The sequence below is a fragment of the Plectropomus leopardus genome, chromosome 6 (assembly GCF_026936395.1).
Source record: "Plectropomus leopardus strain MGB_pleo_1.0 chromosome 6, ASM2693639v1, whole genome shotgun sequence".
NCBI classification, from domain to species: domain Eukaryota; kingdom Metazoa; phylum Chordata; class Actinopteri; order Perciformes; family Serranidae; genus Plectropomus; species Plectropomus leopardus.
The window spans coordinates 5,308,423-5,327,721 of record NC_142181.1 but is presented as its reverse complement, the minus strand read 5'-3'; the positions used below and the strand labels follow the sequence as shown (position 1 = coordinate 5,327,721).

Genomic DNA, 19,299 nt, shown 5'->3' with positions numbered 1-19,299 from the left:
TGGTAGTCTTGTTGGTTTTACAGTCCAATAAAGGTAATTCTGAATTTTAATTCTGAATGTGTTTTCCTAATCCTTGCTAAACGCTTGTGACAACATGTCAGAGGCGATTATAAAACTGGGAACACACACACGCACACACACCTGCAGGTGCACTCTTATTGACTTACGATCTCACATACCTGGACACACAAACAGGTGTGCACAAGACACATAGTGCTGCACTCCACACAGGTCACCAAAGTGACAAAAGGGTTTAATGTGATTGGTTAATAAGCATCAAACTGTACATGTGTGTGCACGGGAGCACGTGTGTGTGACCCGTGACAAATATTTCCATTGCCCACCTGGGCCTGCCATTAGCCTATCAGGCGCTTTTCTGGTCTGCCATTTTACACTACGAAAGGATGGGTGAGTGGAGGAATAAAGACTGGAGGAAGAAGTGAAGGAGACGAAGAAAGAGGAAAGATAAGGAGATGAAAATAGAGAGGAGGAGACCCGGAAAGCAAAAGACAAAAAAATGAAAGGAACGCCAAGAAGACAAGAGCATGTGAGCAACTGTTGGTCGCTAGGCGCCTGCCGGTCACCATAGCAACATGTGGCGCCATGCTGAGCTCCTGCTGACATCACACCTGTTGAAGCAAAAACCTGTGTGTGTGTTTATGTGTGTGTGTGTGTGTGTGTGTGTGTGTCTTGGAACCAATTAAATGACATAGCGGTGCAGGTGGATGGAGGGAGAGGAACAGAGGGGGGAAAGAAAAAAGAAATAGACAGCTGTGTATATTTCATCACATCGTAGACACAGCTGCTTAAACTGTGTGTGTGTGTGTGTGTGTGTGTGTGTGTGTGTGTGTGTGTGTGTGTGTGTGTGTGTGTGTGTGTGTGTGTGCCCTTGCATGTGGACGGGTGTGTGTGTGTCCCTTCTGGGATGCTGGGAGCCCATGTGGGAGCCTGTGACATCAGCAGTGAGAGTGAATGACAGTTGCCTGAAGCCTGACTGTTTCTGCGCGCACACACACACACACACACACACACACACACACACACACACACACACATGCACACACGTTACGAAAGCTTGAGGTGACCCCCGCCCCAACAGAGACAAAGAAAGAAAGACAGATTGAGATAGAGAGATAAAAATAGATTTTTCATTATCTGAATGTTTCTTTTTGTTTCTCTTCTGTTACGAACATGACAAGAACATCATCATTATTCTTTTTAGAATAATTAATGCCAAAAAATGTGCGATTAAGCTGAGAAAAAAAACGGACAGAGAAAAAGAAACGGTGAAAAGAAAAAAAAAGAAGCAACGGAACTGATGTAAATTTGCTATGGCAACTCCCATCAGATCACAAAGTCACATCTGTGGATAAATAAAGCTTGACTGGGAATTGAATTGGTGCATCACTGTGAGTTACCTTTTACTGCTGCGCTGTGTGTGTGTGTGTGTGTGTGTGTGTGTGTGTGTGTGTGTGTGTGTGTGTGTGTGTGTGTTTGTGTGTGGGGCAGGGTAAGTTCCTCTTGTCAGCTGAATTTTTTATGTCCGTTCTCATGGCTGAGCTCCTTTAACAGAATTTGTTACGCTGCACACAGGCACAACACACACAGACACACACACACACACACACACACACACACACACACACACAAACACACACACAGGGTAAAGTAATCACACTGGGTGTGTAATCCTTACCTTTTAACCTTATCTGGTGTTGGGATTCAATCTAAAATGGTCAGTCTCAAATTAGATGCAGTGTCTTTATGCTACAGACCTTTAAAGCATGAAAACATACACAGAAAATTCAAATGTTTTACATGAGATAATCAATTAGAAGGAATTCAGTGGCTACGTGGGGATATAATAATAGAGTAACCTCACCCAAAAATTTAAATTGCATGTGAAATGGCAAAATAAATAAATAAATAAATGGATTGTGGAAGAATATACACGTGTGTCCAGTTCATGCATTAGGAACAGGCTGGCTGAGGAGATGCTCACTGACTTCCAGAGATTGCACACCTGAGCACAAGCACACATGCATGCATACACACACACACACACACACACACACACACACACACACACACACCAACAGACAAAGAGAGGACAGCCGCGATCACGAGGTCCTTGTCTTTCTACCCACACTCTTCTACCTCCAGCTTCCCTTCAAATGCTGCTGCTGCTGTGAAGCTCAATGCTGCGCCCTGCTGGTCAGCTGACACAATAACAATCTTTCCCAGAGGACTTCACTGGGTGATTGGACAGCCAACAGCCGGTGAAAACACCGTATGTTCATTCTTGGACCACTTGTTTTCCAGTTTATGGTCTCCAAACGAAGGCACTGTGGGTATAAAAACACATTGGGCTTTGCTGCTTAAAGTTGCTAGTTTCTCTTACAAGGCCAGGATATTTTACCCCCTGTATTTGTAGCCATAAGTTCTTTAAAACCCAATGAATTTAGAGGATGTTGTAGACACCAAATTCAAAACTGAGGCAACTACCCCAGCTTTCTTTGACAATAATGGACAGCAAAAAAGCTATGGACATAAAAAGCTATGCACTTTATGTTGCAAACATCAGTGACTGGAACATTCAGTTCCTGTGGTATTTGTATCTTTTATATTGCTATAGATATCCTGCTAGGCTGATATCCCTTAAAATCAGTTTTAGCAGATTTAACATAATCTTTGAACAACACTGCAGAGTTGGAAGTGTTTGTAATTACTTGGGCTGTAACTGAATAGTTAATGTGTTTGTACCCAACCAATAAGGTCCAATATGTTATGTATGCTCCATTTTTAAGGTGGTGTAAATGTTAATTAGAAATATACTTCAAAATTCTCTGAATTCTGATTGTTTGCTACTTTGTTTACAGAATTTAATTGTACTTTTGCTTTCAATGCTGAATTACATTTAATATGATAAAATTCCTTTTGATACTTAAGAACCGCAAATATCACATACTTTGAAACATTTAATCAAGTAGTATTATATCAGGTGACTTTAACTTCTACCAAAGTAATTTTCAGGGAATATAGCTGTACTTTTACTCAGGTATGGCTCTCAGGTACTTCATTCACCACTGCTCAGAATATACTCTAGTTAAACACTTACTGATACACTTTTTTTCTACTAAATACAAAGATAAACCATATGATCTCGTAACATTATAATAACCACAACCACTGAAGCATTAAGTCCCACATACTTCACTGATATCAAAACTGAGCTGAATGTCTAAGTTGCAAACTGCTCTGACACATAACTGCAGTTAGAAAACAGGTAAAGCAGCTTTATGTCATTACTGCAAGGACCAGCCCTACGTAAATGTCTATCTTTTAAATGGTGATTCAGAAAAAGTCTGATCTTGAGAAAATGTACAGTTCCTAACAAAAAGATCCACTCAGCTCTTCCACAGCTTTGGAAAGGGCAAAGGTGCCCTGGCCGATGATGCACGGCTGGGCTCTGCCTCATGGGGGAATGATAGATGTGGAGTATGGCTGTAGGAGGAGAACCAGTCAAGCTTTAAAAGTCAACAGTTAAAAGCTAAAATGAATAAACTCTAAAAGGCGTTATATTGGGCTCCAGCACTGCAGTGGTTTGTTTAAGCTGCAGATTTGTCAGAGAGACCTTTGAGGTATATATAAATAAAAAGAAAGTTACAGCCAGTAAACTTTCCCTACTACAAACTGTGCAAACAGGTACAGTTAAGATTTTCTGACTTTTGCATTTGAAAGGTAGAACAATTCAGCCATTGAATTAAAACTGTACCTTAAGTGTTATGGCTTTGATTTAATCTGTGCTAAACGTGTGGTTCAATGTAAGACTTAAAAATGACAGGTATTATTAAAAATGTACAAACGTCACATAGTCAAATTCTGGTTATAACTTAATTTATACTAAATATTTATACTACGTGCTGGCTTCGTTATGCAGTATGAACCTTAAAGGAATTCTTCAGCCCCCAATAATCATTTGTATATCAACTACTCACCTGTGTTAAGTCAAATTTGGGAAGTTTGTTTGTTTGTTTTCAATATGCCTCCCCAGTGGAGAAAAATCCCCAAACACAGAAAATTCTTGATAAAATTAAGTTTTAAGGGTCCATGTTTATTAAAAAAAACAAAAAGAAAAACACAACATCCATTTAAAAACTCACATTTTGTGCAGTATAATCAAAGGTTGTTAAATGCAGTCTATAATGACTTGAATTCATCAGAAATTTTCTATAATTTTAGATTCTTCATTCAGTCACTAATTAATAATTCATTACTTGATCATTGACTAATTCAGGTGGGGGTTGAAGTATTCTTTTAATGTCCTAGCCTAATACAAGCCTAATGTTTTGTGCCTTATAACCTCAGATATAGACAGTTTGTTCTTTGCCAGTTTAGTTCACACCAAGTCCCAAAAACTTAAAATATCTGAAATCTGAAAAGGGACATATTTTTCATACTGCAGCATTAAAGCCAGCGTACTGAGCATAGTCAACATATTAAAACAATGTACAGACCACTGAACTGCCTGCAGCATCTTGTAACTGAAAGACACTCAGTCTGCGACATCGCGGGCCATAATTACAGAGACGCTACCTGTTGTTGGAGCTGCACTGCTGTCATTACATTTCCTGCGAACAATGCCTGCAGCTGCTGGGACTGCCTGACTATTGGAAGAGTTGTACCGGCACATAAGAAACACACACACACACACACACGCACGCACGCACGCACACACACACGCACACACTCTTTTAACACACAGTTAAAATGATGACAGCTCCTCCAGGGCCAGAGAGTGCAGATGATAGGCTGGAGATTCTGCTGCCGGCTGCACAATTCAGCATCATTAAACACCAGCAAATGAAAAGAAAAATGTGTGTATGTTTTTTCGTGTGTGTGTGTGTGTGTGTGAGAGAGCAAATATAAATAACAAAACAGTATGTGTGAGCAATGATAAAGAGAAATTGTGCCAATCGAAGAAGAGAATACTCTGTATTTGGGTGTGTATGTAAGCTAAAGTGAGCATCTCCACAGCAGCTGCAGTCATAACCCACAGCAGTGATGAATAGGAATTTGTGTGTGTGTGTGTGTGTGTGTGTGTGTGTGTAACTTAATATTTACATATATTTTCAGGCAGTCACCTCTCATTTTATGCCTTTACCTCACTCTCTGTGTGTGTTTATATTTCCCCTTCTTCTCCTGCAGAGAGAAATGTGTGTGGCTGCACTACAATCCAGATCAAATCTCTTGTGCTCCAAGCTTCCTGCTGAGGGACAAATCAATTCGATCCCTGGCGTTTTTGGTGTCCTGATCCTTACAAAGAGGGTGAGAGGAGGACGAAGAGGGAGATGGAAAGCTGACTCATCAGCTGCCAGTGAAACAACAGCAAAACTCATCACTGAGATGAGAGCAGAGGACACACACGCAAACTCTTACGCACACACACACATGGATCTGCAGCATTTAGGACTGAAGAGTGTGGCAGATTACAGCTGGGTGCGCTGAACTCTTCTCAACAGTAGAGGGCGCTCCTTTTACACACAGCAGGAAGCTGCGCCGCAACAAATGTGACAAATATGCTCAACAGCATTTCAGCAGTGACTTGATACAGTCTTTTGATCTCTCATATTTCAGAAATACAGGGAAAATGCCAGGTTAGCAAAAACTGCCCAGGGTGACTTGCCTTCTGGCTGACAGTTATCTTACCTACAGATACTGTTAACATCAACCCCATCCCTTCACTTTTGGTGACTTTATTCAATATTCTTAACATAAAAAAGCACCTAACAAGACATTATTGTCTTTATGTCACTGCTTTGCTCAGGAAGAAATAGTCCTCAAAAGTGCAGTTAGTAAGTTTTATGAGAATAACTTTTCGTCATATTTGCTGGAAATGTCACTTTATTCTGAAAGACGTACATGAGGCAGTTTGTGAAAAAAAGTCCCTCCTCTTCTTTTTATTGCCTCTAATGGCATGTAAGATGCACCAAAAGAACCATACAGGGCCGAGGAGTCTCAAACGCAGCTGTCAATCACTGCTCGTGGCCTGCTGACCAACTGTCAAGTTAGGCAGCACTGATCAAATATGAATCACGATTATCTGGCTGCATTGCCTATTTCTAGCCTCCAATGTTGTCAGAAGCATGTTTTAGTGTACTATTTAGCTGCAAAATGAGAAAGTTTGTGACCCAGCTGCCACATTGGATGTTGACTGGACACACTGGATGCACTGCCCACCAACTTTCTCATTTTTCAACTGAACAGCACATTGAAATATATTTCTGAAAACATCTGAGGTCAGAAATAAGCGATACAACAGCATTTTAAGTCATATTTGACCACCACTGACTGGACTGACCACAGTTCAGAAGCATTTTTGGCATGATTGACTGCTGCTTAGAGACTCCTTTGGTTGGTTTTGTTCACATGCAATAAGGCTGATAACAACATGTGGAGCCACACACTGACTTTCTATTTTTGGAGCACTGTTGGAATACAAATACCATTTAGTTATTCACTGCACCACACTCAGAGCCCAGAGCGTACTCTGGGTACAGAGGGAGCAATAGAATGCCAGGTGCGGTGTAAGTGAAACTGAACCACTCGTTGCACTGGCTCTAAAAGTCTGCATTCATTGCCTCTGCAGCAGCTGTGATCGGATCAAGCGATCAATTATCCACCCCGCGACTCTACCTCCACAAACTGCTGCTGAGGGGAAAAAAAACTCATGAAAAGTTCAGCCTGTTCTGCGTTCACAGACACAGAATGACTGCCAAGCACATATTCTACTTCTGTGGGAAAACACTGTTAAAAGAAATTATGGGAACAGCCAATATAAAACCAGGATGCATGCTGTTTAGATTTGCTCTGATTTCTCAGTAAAAATATGAATGGAGACGAGGAAAAAAAGCATGAAAGAGAGACACAAAGACAGAAAAAAAGAGACAAGAAGAGAGACAAAGCTAGTGATGTGATATCTGGTGGCAAGTCCAGGCTGGTCAGCTTGACCACAAACACACACACACACACACACACACACACACACACACAAACACACACCCATTATGCTATGTGTTATGTGAAGTAAAATGCCTTCTCCAATCTACCACATACATCTGAATGACATTCCCTACCTGTGTACGGCCTGTTTTATACACAATCTTATCTAATATCTCAGACACACACACACACACACACACACACACACACACACACACACACACAAAAACATTGTTATCATTATTACCAGCAACAGTGCAAAGAGAAAGGTGGCGGGATTTTCATATGAATCCACTCGTGCATTTAAAAACTGGATCCATTCACAGCAAAGGATTGTCATTGTGGCGATTGTTCAGCTCTGCAGCATTTCTTCACCTCTCCTTTCTATCCCACTGTCCAACATGATCAGTGCTCCCACAGCAAAAAGCAGTTAGGCAGTAAGTGTGCTGTAAAGCAGCAAAGTGCCTTTAGAATTACATATCCAACATTTCAAAGGATGTTCCCCCTTTAGGCAGCGATGCTTCAGATGGTTTAGGCTGCTGCATGGAGCGTATACTGTTACCATTTCTTTTAATCTAATCCTAAAAGTTATCACTGTAGCGGGGATGTAAAAAGTGAGTCATCTTCAGTCCCATTATAAGTGCTCTGGGAAAATTGTTCTGAGCAGCTGTCCAATCAGTGGACTGCCGCTCAGACTACAGTAAAATATGACGTTCAGTGACATTAAAATACACGTAGAGAGCTCAGCGAAACACTGCTCCTGACCTTTTTAGTAATGCAGTGCACTCCGTTCCAAGGGGCACGTCATTATTGACTGCTTGGAAATACCGTGGAGAGGTGATGAAGATAATGTAAAGTCTCTGCTCTAAAGGTATTCAACACATTCTCATCCCAACTCTACTTTACATCTCTGTAGGACGCACCAGGTATCATCCTGCATCTGCTGTTGATTTGTCAGTTTACGCCTGTTACATGCATCATGTCTTATCAAAATATACATTCGTTTTCACAGGAAATGTTCAGTTTTTGCTCATCACATGCATAGTCTTTTTCAAAATAAACTTACAATTTCTGTTAAACATCTCATGTTTATGTTCATTTCCTTGTGCAACATCACGTTTTGGCTCAACATTTTAGCTGAAGTGAACTGCAGGCTCCTGGGTAAAAGTCCAGAATCTGATGGATCCAGCCACCTCCCCTCCAGCCCGCCCTTTAGAGACTCTCCGGCTCCTTATATTGCGTCACTACTGGCAGTATTTCAAAATGACGCTGTCTGGCAGCGTATCATGATTCCACTCGGAGGCGTACCATACCACCGTGAAAGATGCTGTCCAGCTGCTTTATAAACTGTGTATAAACATTCACAGAAATATGAATATTTTTGATAAGGAGGTGGAAATATGACTCAAATTTCTTCATTTTTTTTTAAAACACAAGTCATTTATGGCTTTCCCCCTTCTCTGTATGGCTCTCTTTATGGAGCTATTTGAATGTAATCACAAGGACAGATTTCATAAAACGGTTCCTGGAAGCACTAAAATAGGCTCTGCTCCACTAAGACTGAGCAGTATTTGAATTTTTTAATCAATGATGTGACTGCCTTCTGCGATTGGATTGCATCAGTATTCATCCCACATTAAGTTGCAACACATTAACATCCTTTTCATGAATATCAGAACTTTGTAGAAACTTTATATTTCTATTTTTGTGATAGAGCCTAATGAGAACATGATCACAAAAAAGCCACCCAAAAAGCAATAACAGTAGGCTTAAGACATAGAAATAACCCACTATTAATTCAGGACAATTACATTGAATATGTGTGACCCAATTTTCCATGAAGAAAAAAAACAAATCAAAAGTGTTGACATGGCTCATCCCTATTGTTTACAAGAATTAGGGTATTCTTGATTTTACAAAGAGTTCCTTCTAAGTTAAGCTTTGTTTTGTGCTTTTCTTAAATCCATTTGATATGAACACTGATGACACTTGTCCTAAATTATGGTAGCTCATGATCATTAATAATAATTTTATGGTAATAATTTCAGCTGACAAGATAAGTTTCCATTGTAACATTTTTTTTTAACCTTTGTCGATCAGTATTAGTGTTGACCATGTGGTATTGAACTTACTGCGACACTTGGCACAGCGTCCCTTGTCGTACTCCAGGAGGTCCAGAGTCCGGCTTCGGTCGCTGACCGATCGCCTCTGCCCACTCTCCCTCAGCCGAGCGGCCTCCTCTTTGGCGTACACCCCGAGCTCCTGGGTGTAGCGCCCATACATCTGGAAATTGACACAAAAACGTCATTAGTGCAAGTAATCAAGGTACACATTTATTCCATATTCCCTACAAACAAGCAGAGGCAAAAGGGAGAGCATTTATTTTCCATGTTTCCAAAAGGTGCATTTCATTGATTTGACATTTACACAACCATATTCCTGTTTCTGCATCTTCGCTTCTTATAAAATATGGATGCTAAATATATGAAGTGAGCTGGTGGAAGACAAAAAGGGATAAAGAGACTGGTCTGTTAGCGAGAGAGACAGTAGGAAAGACAGATACCATGGATCCTGTTTTTCTTCAACCTCATAGTGACCTGGAGGACCTCTGGAGCATCAGAGCCTTCAACCTCAACTACAATAGTGTTTCATTCTTTTTACTGTTGTTATTCAACTTCAAAGTTTCAAGATTGAACTGGGTTGACCCGTAAAAGTTTAAAGTTGCCTGCAAAGGACGGGCCATATGGCCTGCAACACACACACAGCATGGCTTTCCTCTTGTACCGCAACCACATGTAGTGTGTTTACCATTGTGGTTGAAAGTGGTACTTTTTCTTCTTCACTGGCTCAGTCAGCCAGCACTTTCATCATTAGTGGGATCTCAGTCGGAAACACTGTTGTGTTTCCCTCCCCACCAGCATCCTTCCTCTCTCTTCTTATTTTGCTTTTTAAATAATCAGCCATAGACCGTTTTGTCTAAGGAACAAGCTAACAGCTAAATGGACCGTTCTGTAAAGCTCTACGCCTTTACAAACACATGCATCACACAATGCACATGGGTCACCAAGTGCTGGCAGTGGCACCAATAATAATGATCTTTATGCACTTGCATGAACACACACACGTGCAAATTCAACTTACAAATGTGATCAAATATTAGGTCTGGGCGATATGAAGAAAATCAAATATCACAATATGTTTTACCAAATACCTTGATATCATTATTGCAACAATATTGTAAGGATGACTATTGGTGGTTTCACAAAGTATTAACACAATAGGATTTTTAATAAATATACATCAGTAATGTTGATACAATGACAAAGTGGGTAAGCGCAAATAAAAGAACAGCTACAACAGTTTAATAATTTCAGAAAATGACATCATTGTTCTGTAATAAAACCTTTAAAACCAAAAAAGACAACACTTACATTATTATATCCAAAATCTCATACAATGCGTAGTCTCATAAACTGATATCCATATAATTTGATATCTTGCACAGCCCTACAGATGCAATCTTTTTGGTTGCATTGTGAAGCCCTGTCCATCCCCTTTTAAGGTCAGAGGTAAGCCAACAACATGAAAAAACGAGTAAAAGTTGTCTCTTGACTTGAAAGGAAACACGCACACACACACACAGACTCAGCAATGAACCGAATAACTTCTCACTGGCTCCTAACTGGTCAAGCTTCAGCCTTAACTTTGACCCCGGGAAAACAAACCCCCACATACTCATACTACACACTTTTAAATACACACAAATACACACAGACAAAAGAAGTCAAGTCAGCAGTACAAGAGACAGGAAGTGCCAAGTTTTGTACACCGCCCAGACACCAGCTCCCCTTTCCATAAAGCTCCTCAGTGGTGGAAGGGAAAGGGAGCACTAATGATTTCCTTTTGGCCGCCAGTCACAGCACAGTAAGGTATTTCAACTTGCCTCAACAGGTCAATTAAGGTAATCAAGGTTGATTTCAGTAGCATCAAAGTTGCCGATGCATGGGTTATTAGTATTAAAAACAATCAAATATCACAGATAAATGCAGCCAAAGGATCTTTTTAGCACAGACTGCTCTGTACTTAATTTTACTGTAGCTTCTTGACTAATGAGTTCTTAATCAGAATGTCTACAGGCACTTTTTTCCTTGGATTTTTAAGAAAAAAAACAGGTTTATAGAAATTATTTTCCAGTGGGACATTTGATTTCCATTCTGAATTCAGATAAAAACCTACTATTCAAACAGTCCTGCAAAATGGATCCTACTGTGACAAAACTTTGCACACAGTATATTTGAACTTCCTAGATTACAGCCGTAACTCTTCAAAGTCCAAACCCCGTGGCGCACAGAGAAGGGGGGGACAAGGAATTGAATATATACTGTAGCCTCATTCCTAAATGTGTAATGCCAGACTATCCAACTTTATAAGAGTCTATGCATGTGAGAGGGCCCTGGGTGTGTGTCAGACTACATTTGGTCATACAGAAAAGATCCAACACTGCAGTTTTTTTTAAATGGAATACATATTGTCAGGCACATTCTCAGCTGCATTTGCAAGTCTTAGCTACAGTGTATATTTAAATCAGCTGATGTACAAGCTTCAAATTCTAACTGGATCAACTCCTTGGAGGAATACCTGCAGTGCAGCGCTAACAGTGCTGGAGCCTGGAGCTTACCACACACCTTATGGCCTCAAGTAATACCAAGAGAAAAGGTGACAGAAATATATTTTAGTAATAGTGGGGCTTCACAGAACACAGTTTTGACCTAGTGATGGAGATAGAAGAGAAACCGTGAATGTCTGCATCATATTGCATGGTACTCCATCTAATAGCTGTCAAAAGGTTCCTCTCTGAATCACAAAATGCCAACCTTCTGGCAGTGCAAAGTCAGTAGGGTTCATCCTGTGGAGAGCAGGAATGCGTGAACCAAATTTCATGCCAATTTTGAATTAGCAAGTAAATGTAATACAACTGTAAATGCACCATGTTTACCAAGCCAGTTACTACCGTTTGGTTAGCTACTTCCTGTCCAAATATGGTCACTCTGGCTCCAAAACATCCATAATGGTGGCTACCTCTATAATTTTAAAGAGTCTAACCAATAATTGACATATTTCACACTGGACCAATACGGTGGACTGTATAACCAACCAACGGACAATAATCTCTTGAGCCATCGTGCTAGCATGGCTTAAAATGTGACACTTTCAATTAACATGGAAAACTATTATCAGTTTTAATAAAACCTTACAGATAGTCTTGCAATGCATACTCTTGTCATAAACATCAACAACATCGCTTCTCTTTTTACTTAAAGACCGGTAAGGCTGTGTTTACATAGCAAAGGAAAAGGAACACTGCTATTTCTGTTTTAATAATCAAAGTCCAGATCCACTAAATACCCATGCATGTCAAGATAAAACAGAAACTGGAAGCAGTCTTACATTTCTTGGAACATGGCCCCTATGGCCTGACCAAAGAAAGTGTTTAGAAAACATACACAGGCTCGCGCACACCCACACACACACACGCGCTCACACAATGTTAAGCCGAGAATGATGACAGAGATGCACTTGGCACCTTGCAAACACCGTCTGCCATGCACACAAACAGGAGGCCTGCTGGCTATTTTTAGCCAACCACACACACACTTGTAAAAGTTTGTGTGAACCATAAAGCTCACTGGTTCACTGCTGTTCTATTGGGGTCAACGATCACAGCAGGTTGACTGACGGCGGTGGAGGTTTTTAAATTGTAGAACTGTCAGTGAAAACATCGGATCAAGGACATTTACCTTAATAAAGGGCAGGTACCAATTCTCAGAGAGGATGGGTTCAAGTAAGCCTGTCAGAATACATACTTGACTCATCACAACCATGCTGTGAAAAAGGTCGACAACTTCAGTTTCCAGGCACTTAAACCCGGCCTTGTGCAAGTCCCATCCAGTATTAAACATGCTTGGTATTTGTTATGCTTTGCCAATCATGACATTTGGGTCAATAAAACAATCTCTGTCTGGTATTAGCACTTGTATCAGCACCAATGCTGACTATTAAATGGATCAAGCCAGACGTGACTAATCCATAGTAAACACCATTTCTCAATGTCATTACAAAATCGTCTAAAAATTGCACAAGCCTTAAAAGACTATTGCTGTAAAAGTCTCTACTTAAGGACTCAATTCTTTAAAAAAGTGATTGTTGGATGGTCTAACAATGTCTAAAACCTCCAAAAAGATTTAGGGATTCTGTGTCCAACCATTTTCAGAACTTTCCAAAGCAGAAACTCTAACCATGCCCACTTTATACAGCTATTGGCCAGGTGTGCAGACGTGATAGTAGGCAGGGATTGGACTTAACCCTCAAGCTCTTTTTCCAATATTCACTCAACTACTTCTGCCACTTTTTGTGTGTATTGAGTGCACCACCATGCATCTCTCCAAGGAAGAGAAATTGTGTTATCCTAAGTTCTGCAAACCACTCTCCATCCTCCAACCCATCCCATCTCTGTGACAGAAGGATTTTCTTCCATCTTCCAGTGTGGCCATTTGCAAAAGATACAAAGCGTTTGGCCATCAGACCAAAGGCTGCCTAAGGCTTACGTTGCATAGCAGCTGGATTCTTGTGATATCATGAGATCATGCGAGAATTGTGGGATCATGAGATCACCTAAAAATCAATTTTTTACAGCTTTAAGTAATGCATTTCTGTCCAAACCAATCAGCGTCCTGTGAGCAGCTTTCAGTGCTGTTTACATGAGCGTGATGACAAGGAGAGGCAAACGTCCATTCAAAGTCACAATGGTGGATTCTAAAGAGAGGCTAACATAGATACTGCCATTGCTTCAGTTTTATCAGAACTGGAGAGTATTCAACAGCAAAGGATGTCACTAAAGGCTTTTCTTAAAGGAAAAGATGTTTTCACTGTTCTGCAGACTGGGTATCAGATGGTGATGGTTCATGCAATCACCTGCCAAGTACATTTTGAAAGTCTCTTCCTTTTTCTTAACAGTTTACAATGACAGATTTTTAGAACTCTCTAACAACCCATCTGGTGCATAAGGTTAGCCTGAGGCTTAAAATACATCACCTATACCTCTCTGTATAATGTGAGATCTTCAGTTTGTCTCTTGCTGTGAGGGTGCAGTCATCTTTTAATTTCTGCATCTCAGAAGCAAGTCACATCCCCCCAATGTTCTTTAAGCAAAATAATTCTTTACAACAGCTGGCATTTTTGCCAAAGCCATGTAAGGGACCACCTGCGTGTTCTTAGATGACCACTTGGACAGAGCGTACACCTCTGCAGAGCTGACAAAAACAAAAAAAGGCAACCCCTAACCACATCAGATACAGTGAGGTCCTTCGCCTGACTCAGGCTTACCAAAGGATCTGTGCTTGAAATAGGTGGCTTAACTGAACCAGGAAAAGGATGATGAGGGGGGGGCAAGAGAGCAGAGTAAGGAGCAGTGTCCCAGTGTCTGTCAGGGTGTTATAAGCTGGCATAAACCTCTGAGTTGAGATCCTGGAGTCAGCAGTGGCCATTCCTCGCCAATATTGGATATTAAGAGATTAACAATTCTGATTGAGACTGAGCTCATCAGTTCCAGTTCTCACTGAGTCCTGGTTCATATTAGTGCTATTAAGGGTAAGAACAGACATCAGAATGTTTTGTGAGCAAAACCTATTCTTAGTTGGCTGTATACTTATATACTGTTACGTACCTGGGCTGAACACACTATCATTAGCTGATTCTTAGGCAATGTGAGTACAACTAAGGCTATCCTCAGACTGCAGACAAAAGTGGCCCAAGTCTTACCTCTTTTTGGTCTAATCTTTACAAGCCTGATATGGGCTTCTTCCATATGTGGCCCTAAATCAGATAAAAGTCTAATTTTCTGCAGTGCAACCTCAGTCTTAATAGTTGTGTCAAAATTAGTGCGTCTCTTAAATCAAGAGTTGTACAGCGGTGCTGACAGATAGAGTAGCCCTTGACATCCTGAAATTTTGGATAAAATCTGTTTCAGTGAAGCCATTCATATCACTATCTCAACACTCCTGGCTTCGACTTAACACCCACACACATCCAAACATAAGTAGCAACCACTGCTGCACAAAGAGCCATGATTAAAAATTGACATCTTTTGCTCTCATCCTTGTCCTCATTATCATCTTATTATTGATTTTGCTGGGTCTTACTGCATATCAACAAGGGCTGTCCCAAATACCATTTTCTGGGCTTCATTAATGCCTTTTTTTCGTTTAGCCAAACTTCTGCGCACTAGTTGCATGTGTTAACATTTTTGGAACCAGTCATGCAGACCAAAGCGCATTAGGACCAAACTCCGTAAACTTACTTAAGCAAGATGAAATAGCTTAGAAAAGAAACATTTCTTGATACATCCCTTTTCTAAAAATGTTGTAGAAACCATTTGTCAGTGCAAACTTTATTCAGTAAAGAGGATTAATTGACTGATAAGCCTCAGTATATCCCACTGGCTGCATGAAATAGTCCAATATGGGAGTGGGAAAGGAATAAACACAAACAGTTGGAAACAGAGTAAAAATCGAGAATGAAAACATTTGGGGAGCGATTTGGGGTTTCTGACATCAAATGCCAACCACTGTTCTACCCAAGATGCCATTCTGCATGGCATTTTTGGCCACATTCATGATCGCCAACCCTAAGTTTTAAATAAGAAAGCAGACTTCAAACGCAACGGAAACTCGAAAGACCCAAAAACAAGAGGGCAGAAATAGACCTCCTTAGATGCACCCCCTTCAAACTTGCATCTGAGCAGAGGAAGAAAACAAACAGACCCATCTGGAACAAAGGCATTACTGGTTGAAAGCCTATCATTATGTTAAGCATAGTCAGAAACGGGTGTTCTGCTAAGCCTGCCTGCCTGGGTTAATTGATCCCAGCTGAACGGGTTGTCCTGGACTTATTGTCCTGGCTGCTGGGACAAAGGAGAGGGCACGGGCACATTTAACAAAATAATAATAACAATAATAATAAACTATATTTGTATAGCACCTTTCATAACATGTAAGAAAAAACACAGATGACTAACAATGACTAATTGACGAACCTGCAACAAGTGACAGTTTCACCAAGATTTAAACCATAAATGTGTCTCAACGGGTCACGTGACCTTGTTGACTGACCTATGACAGTCAAACTAGGTAAGCTAACAGGTGAGATAGAGGTGGGAGATAAGTCCAACCTGTTTATTTTTTGATGTTTTTTTAAGCAGTAGATGAAGTCTTGCAGAAATTCTAGCAATGGTATCTTTAAGGATGGACGAACTTTTTAGGAGATAGCATTACAGCTGTCATGCTGAGGGAATTTTCCCTGCAATGACTAAGGGAGGCTCAACAGCATGATAACCCATATTGGCGCCATTTCTTGTTATTTTTGCAAATGATTTAATTCATCCTGATTGCAGTCCTTTTTAAATAAGCTTTATTGTTAAACTTTTACATTGGTGCTTTTTTTTTGGTTTAGAATACATTCAATACCTGTTCATTGTTAAAGTTATGTTTTTTTTTTAGCGGAGACGCTTTGGTTGCGTCTGGTTGCTATAATATAATACTCGATGAAGTAAAAATGTTGCCACAAAGAAGAGCACCTGCTCGCTCTGGATGAAAGGAGAGCCTAAGAGCGTAGGGAGCAAGCCACCAGGAACAGCGCCAGGCTTTGGAGCCACTTTTTAAATCGTAGCAAAAGTGGAATTACACCTATCCAGGATCTTCACGTGATGCCATGCAGCCTAAAAAGACTAACCCATTAACTTACATTGTGAAAGAGATGTAAATAAGTGGATACGTTTTTTTGAGCCCCGTCAACCCCCCCAATAAAAGGTTCATTTCACTATCAGGATTTGATCCTTCAGTGTGTTGTTTGTGTTTGAAGTCTTGAAGAACCGCACAATTAAATAATCGTATCCCCATTCAAGTTAGCGGAGTGCTAAACAGGAAGTTAGCTGTTCGGCCGGCAAAAGTTAGCTACTCAGCCGCACTTGTCCGTGCCCGGGCATGCTCAGTAAGTCTCTAGTGTGTTTGCTCTATGGGCCCCTTAGTGCGAAAGGATACAGAGCTTTTTTTGGCTTCATGTGTCACTGAGCAACATTCATAGCAATGAAAGGGGGCCTGCCTTCATCGCTGTATCCAAGTCGCTTTATATATCCATGGTCTGGACATGATTCTCAACATGGAGGTGGCTGAGCCATCTTCACGCAGTGCTAATGCCACAAACAGTGCTGAACAATGGCAGCAGTGCTGACAGTGCTGCCCAAAGTTGAATATTTTTTAACTCTCTGCTACCAGAAGGAAAAGGACAAACATGCACCAGGATTCAGTAACAGCAAAAGGCACTGGTAAGAAGAGCATGACATCACTGCATCTGAATACCTGCTCAGCGCCTCATCACGTGCAGATAAGTGGTGCTACCATGAAAAACGAAAAACAAGAACATAGCACCCAGATAGCACTTGAATATTGAATATACAGTATTTGGATCGATGGACCCGAAGATAACACGAGATTCTAGTTTACCAAAAGTTCTCAGACATGTAAATTTTTTAATAATTGATCTTTTGTCTCAAGAGTCACAGGGGATCTTAAAATCCTTCAAGTACTATACACCAAAACTGAGGTCGTGAATTCACACAAAACATCAGCAATGTAGGACCTCTCTGGCAAAATTGTTTACAATTCTGAGCTCGGTAAAAGGATAAAAACAACAGCAGCAGCAGGGGATAAGAAAAGGAAGTCATGTTTTATTGATAAGAAAAGTCCAGAGGGGGAAAACAAGTCAAGGAAAAGGGGACAGTGAAAGACTATAGAGACAAAGGTCCTGATTGTCTCCAGCAGCCAATCAACAAGCTCAGCTGGAGCCACACCTTCCCCTGATTTAGCCACTGAATGGTTAATGAGTGAGCCGACCCAGCTGGAGTTTAATCAGCGCGGCAGATCACGGTTACAGCGGACACACAGACACAGACACATACATACACAGCAGAGGAAAAAAAATACCAAAAGGGATACAGTAGAGCAAAGGTAATGTGGGGCCAATAGGAAAAGACAAGAGCTTCTGTGTGTGTGTGTGTGTGTGTGTGTGTGTGTGTGTGTGTGTGTGTGTGTGTGTATGTCTGTGTGTGTTTCCTTTCTTGTGTGGCATTGCGTGTGGTTCAATGCCAACTACATACAAATCAGCCAAAGCCATAGTGGGGACCCCAAATGAGGGAACAAGAGCCTAAAATATTCAAACACTGGAGTAGAGATCTGACATCACACACACACACACACACACACACACACACACACACACAGCTGGCTATAGTCCAAGCAGTCAACCCCAAATGACCAGGAGCCTCACCGTTCAAGCCCAGCATGCCACTACTCACTTCACTTAATGAGCTCCCTGACAGCATGTGTGTGCATGTGTGTCCACTTCTGTGTGTGTGTGTGTGTGTGTGTGTGTGTGTGTGTGTGTGTGTGTGTGTGTGTGAAGAAAATGGAAAAATGGTATCGATTTTGATCAGTCAAAGATTCAGAGCAAGTGAAGAGAAGTGAAAAGAGACAAAAGCAGATAAGAAGGTGTCCTTTCTTGTTCGTCAACCTTCCCTTTAAAAACATTCATCAATACAATAACAGGTTGGGAAGAGAGTTCAACACACACCTTTTCCTGCTGTTTTTTTAATGTTTGTGTGAGCGTGTCAGCACACTGTGGGAAGGAAGGAAGAGAACTGGAAGGAATCATTGTGCAATTAATCTAAAGGAGGGCCTGTGTGAGGGACTGAAGGAAGAAAGGGTGAAGAACGAGACTGCGTGGGACAGAGGAAAGAATGTGATGGTGTGAAGACTTTTCACTCTAACGAGGACAAAATTGTCGAAGAAACACTGAGTCCACTGAGTTTTTTCAGGCTCACAGAATGTTAGTGAACACTGCAGCACCGTTGTCGAATAACAAAAGCTGGATTTTCCACATCAAATGTGGCATATTTTGGGGGATCTCCAACAAATCTGAACTTCAGCAGAAACAACAATTGCAATGTCCCCTTCAGCTACTCTTGCTTTAAAAATTGATCCAAAAAAATCTTGGCTCGCAGTTATCAAACTGCTAAAGGTGAAAATTGGGACAAGTGAAACATGAAACTAAAGATCTTTTACTTAAATGTAAACTTTCTAATTACTTGCTTGTGAAATGCTCTTGAATTAAAAAGAGCTGCAGATATCTCTGTAAGGTTACGTGTACAATATTCAGAGCATTAATATGGCATACTTTTTCAAGGAC

The 19,299-nt window shown here is 40.8% G+C and overlaps 1 protein-coding gene across 6 annotated transcripts in view; it reads right to left on the bottom strand.

The window, feature by feature from the left end:
• Nucleotides 1–19,299, bottom strand: part of LOC121942956 (chloride channel protein 2) — a 169,437-nt gene that overhangs the window by 109,351 nt on the left and 40,787 nt on the right. For all 6 annotated transcript variants that reach the window (XM_088078573.1, XM_088078574.1, XM_088078576.1 and 3 more), the window contains exon 2: nucleotides 9,135–9,285. In XM_088078573.1, the coding sequence (XP_087934699.1) occupies nucleotides 9,135–9,285 (151 nt within the window). The remainder of the gene's footprint in view (nucleotides 1–9,134; nucleotides 9,286–19,299) is intronic.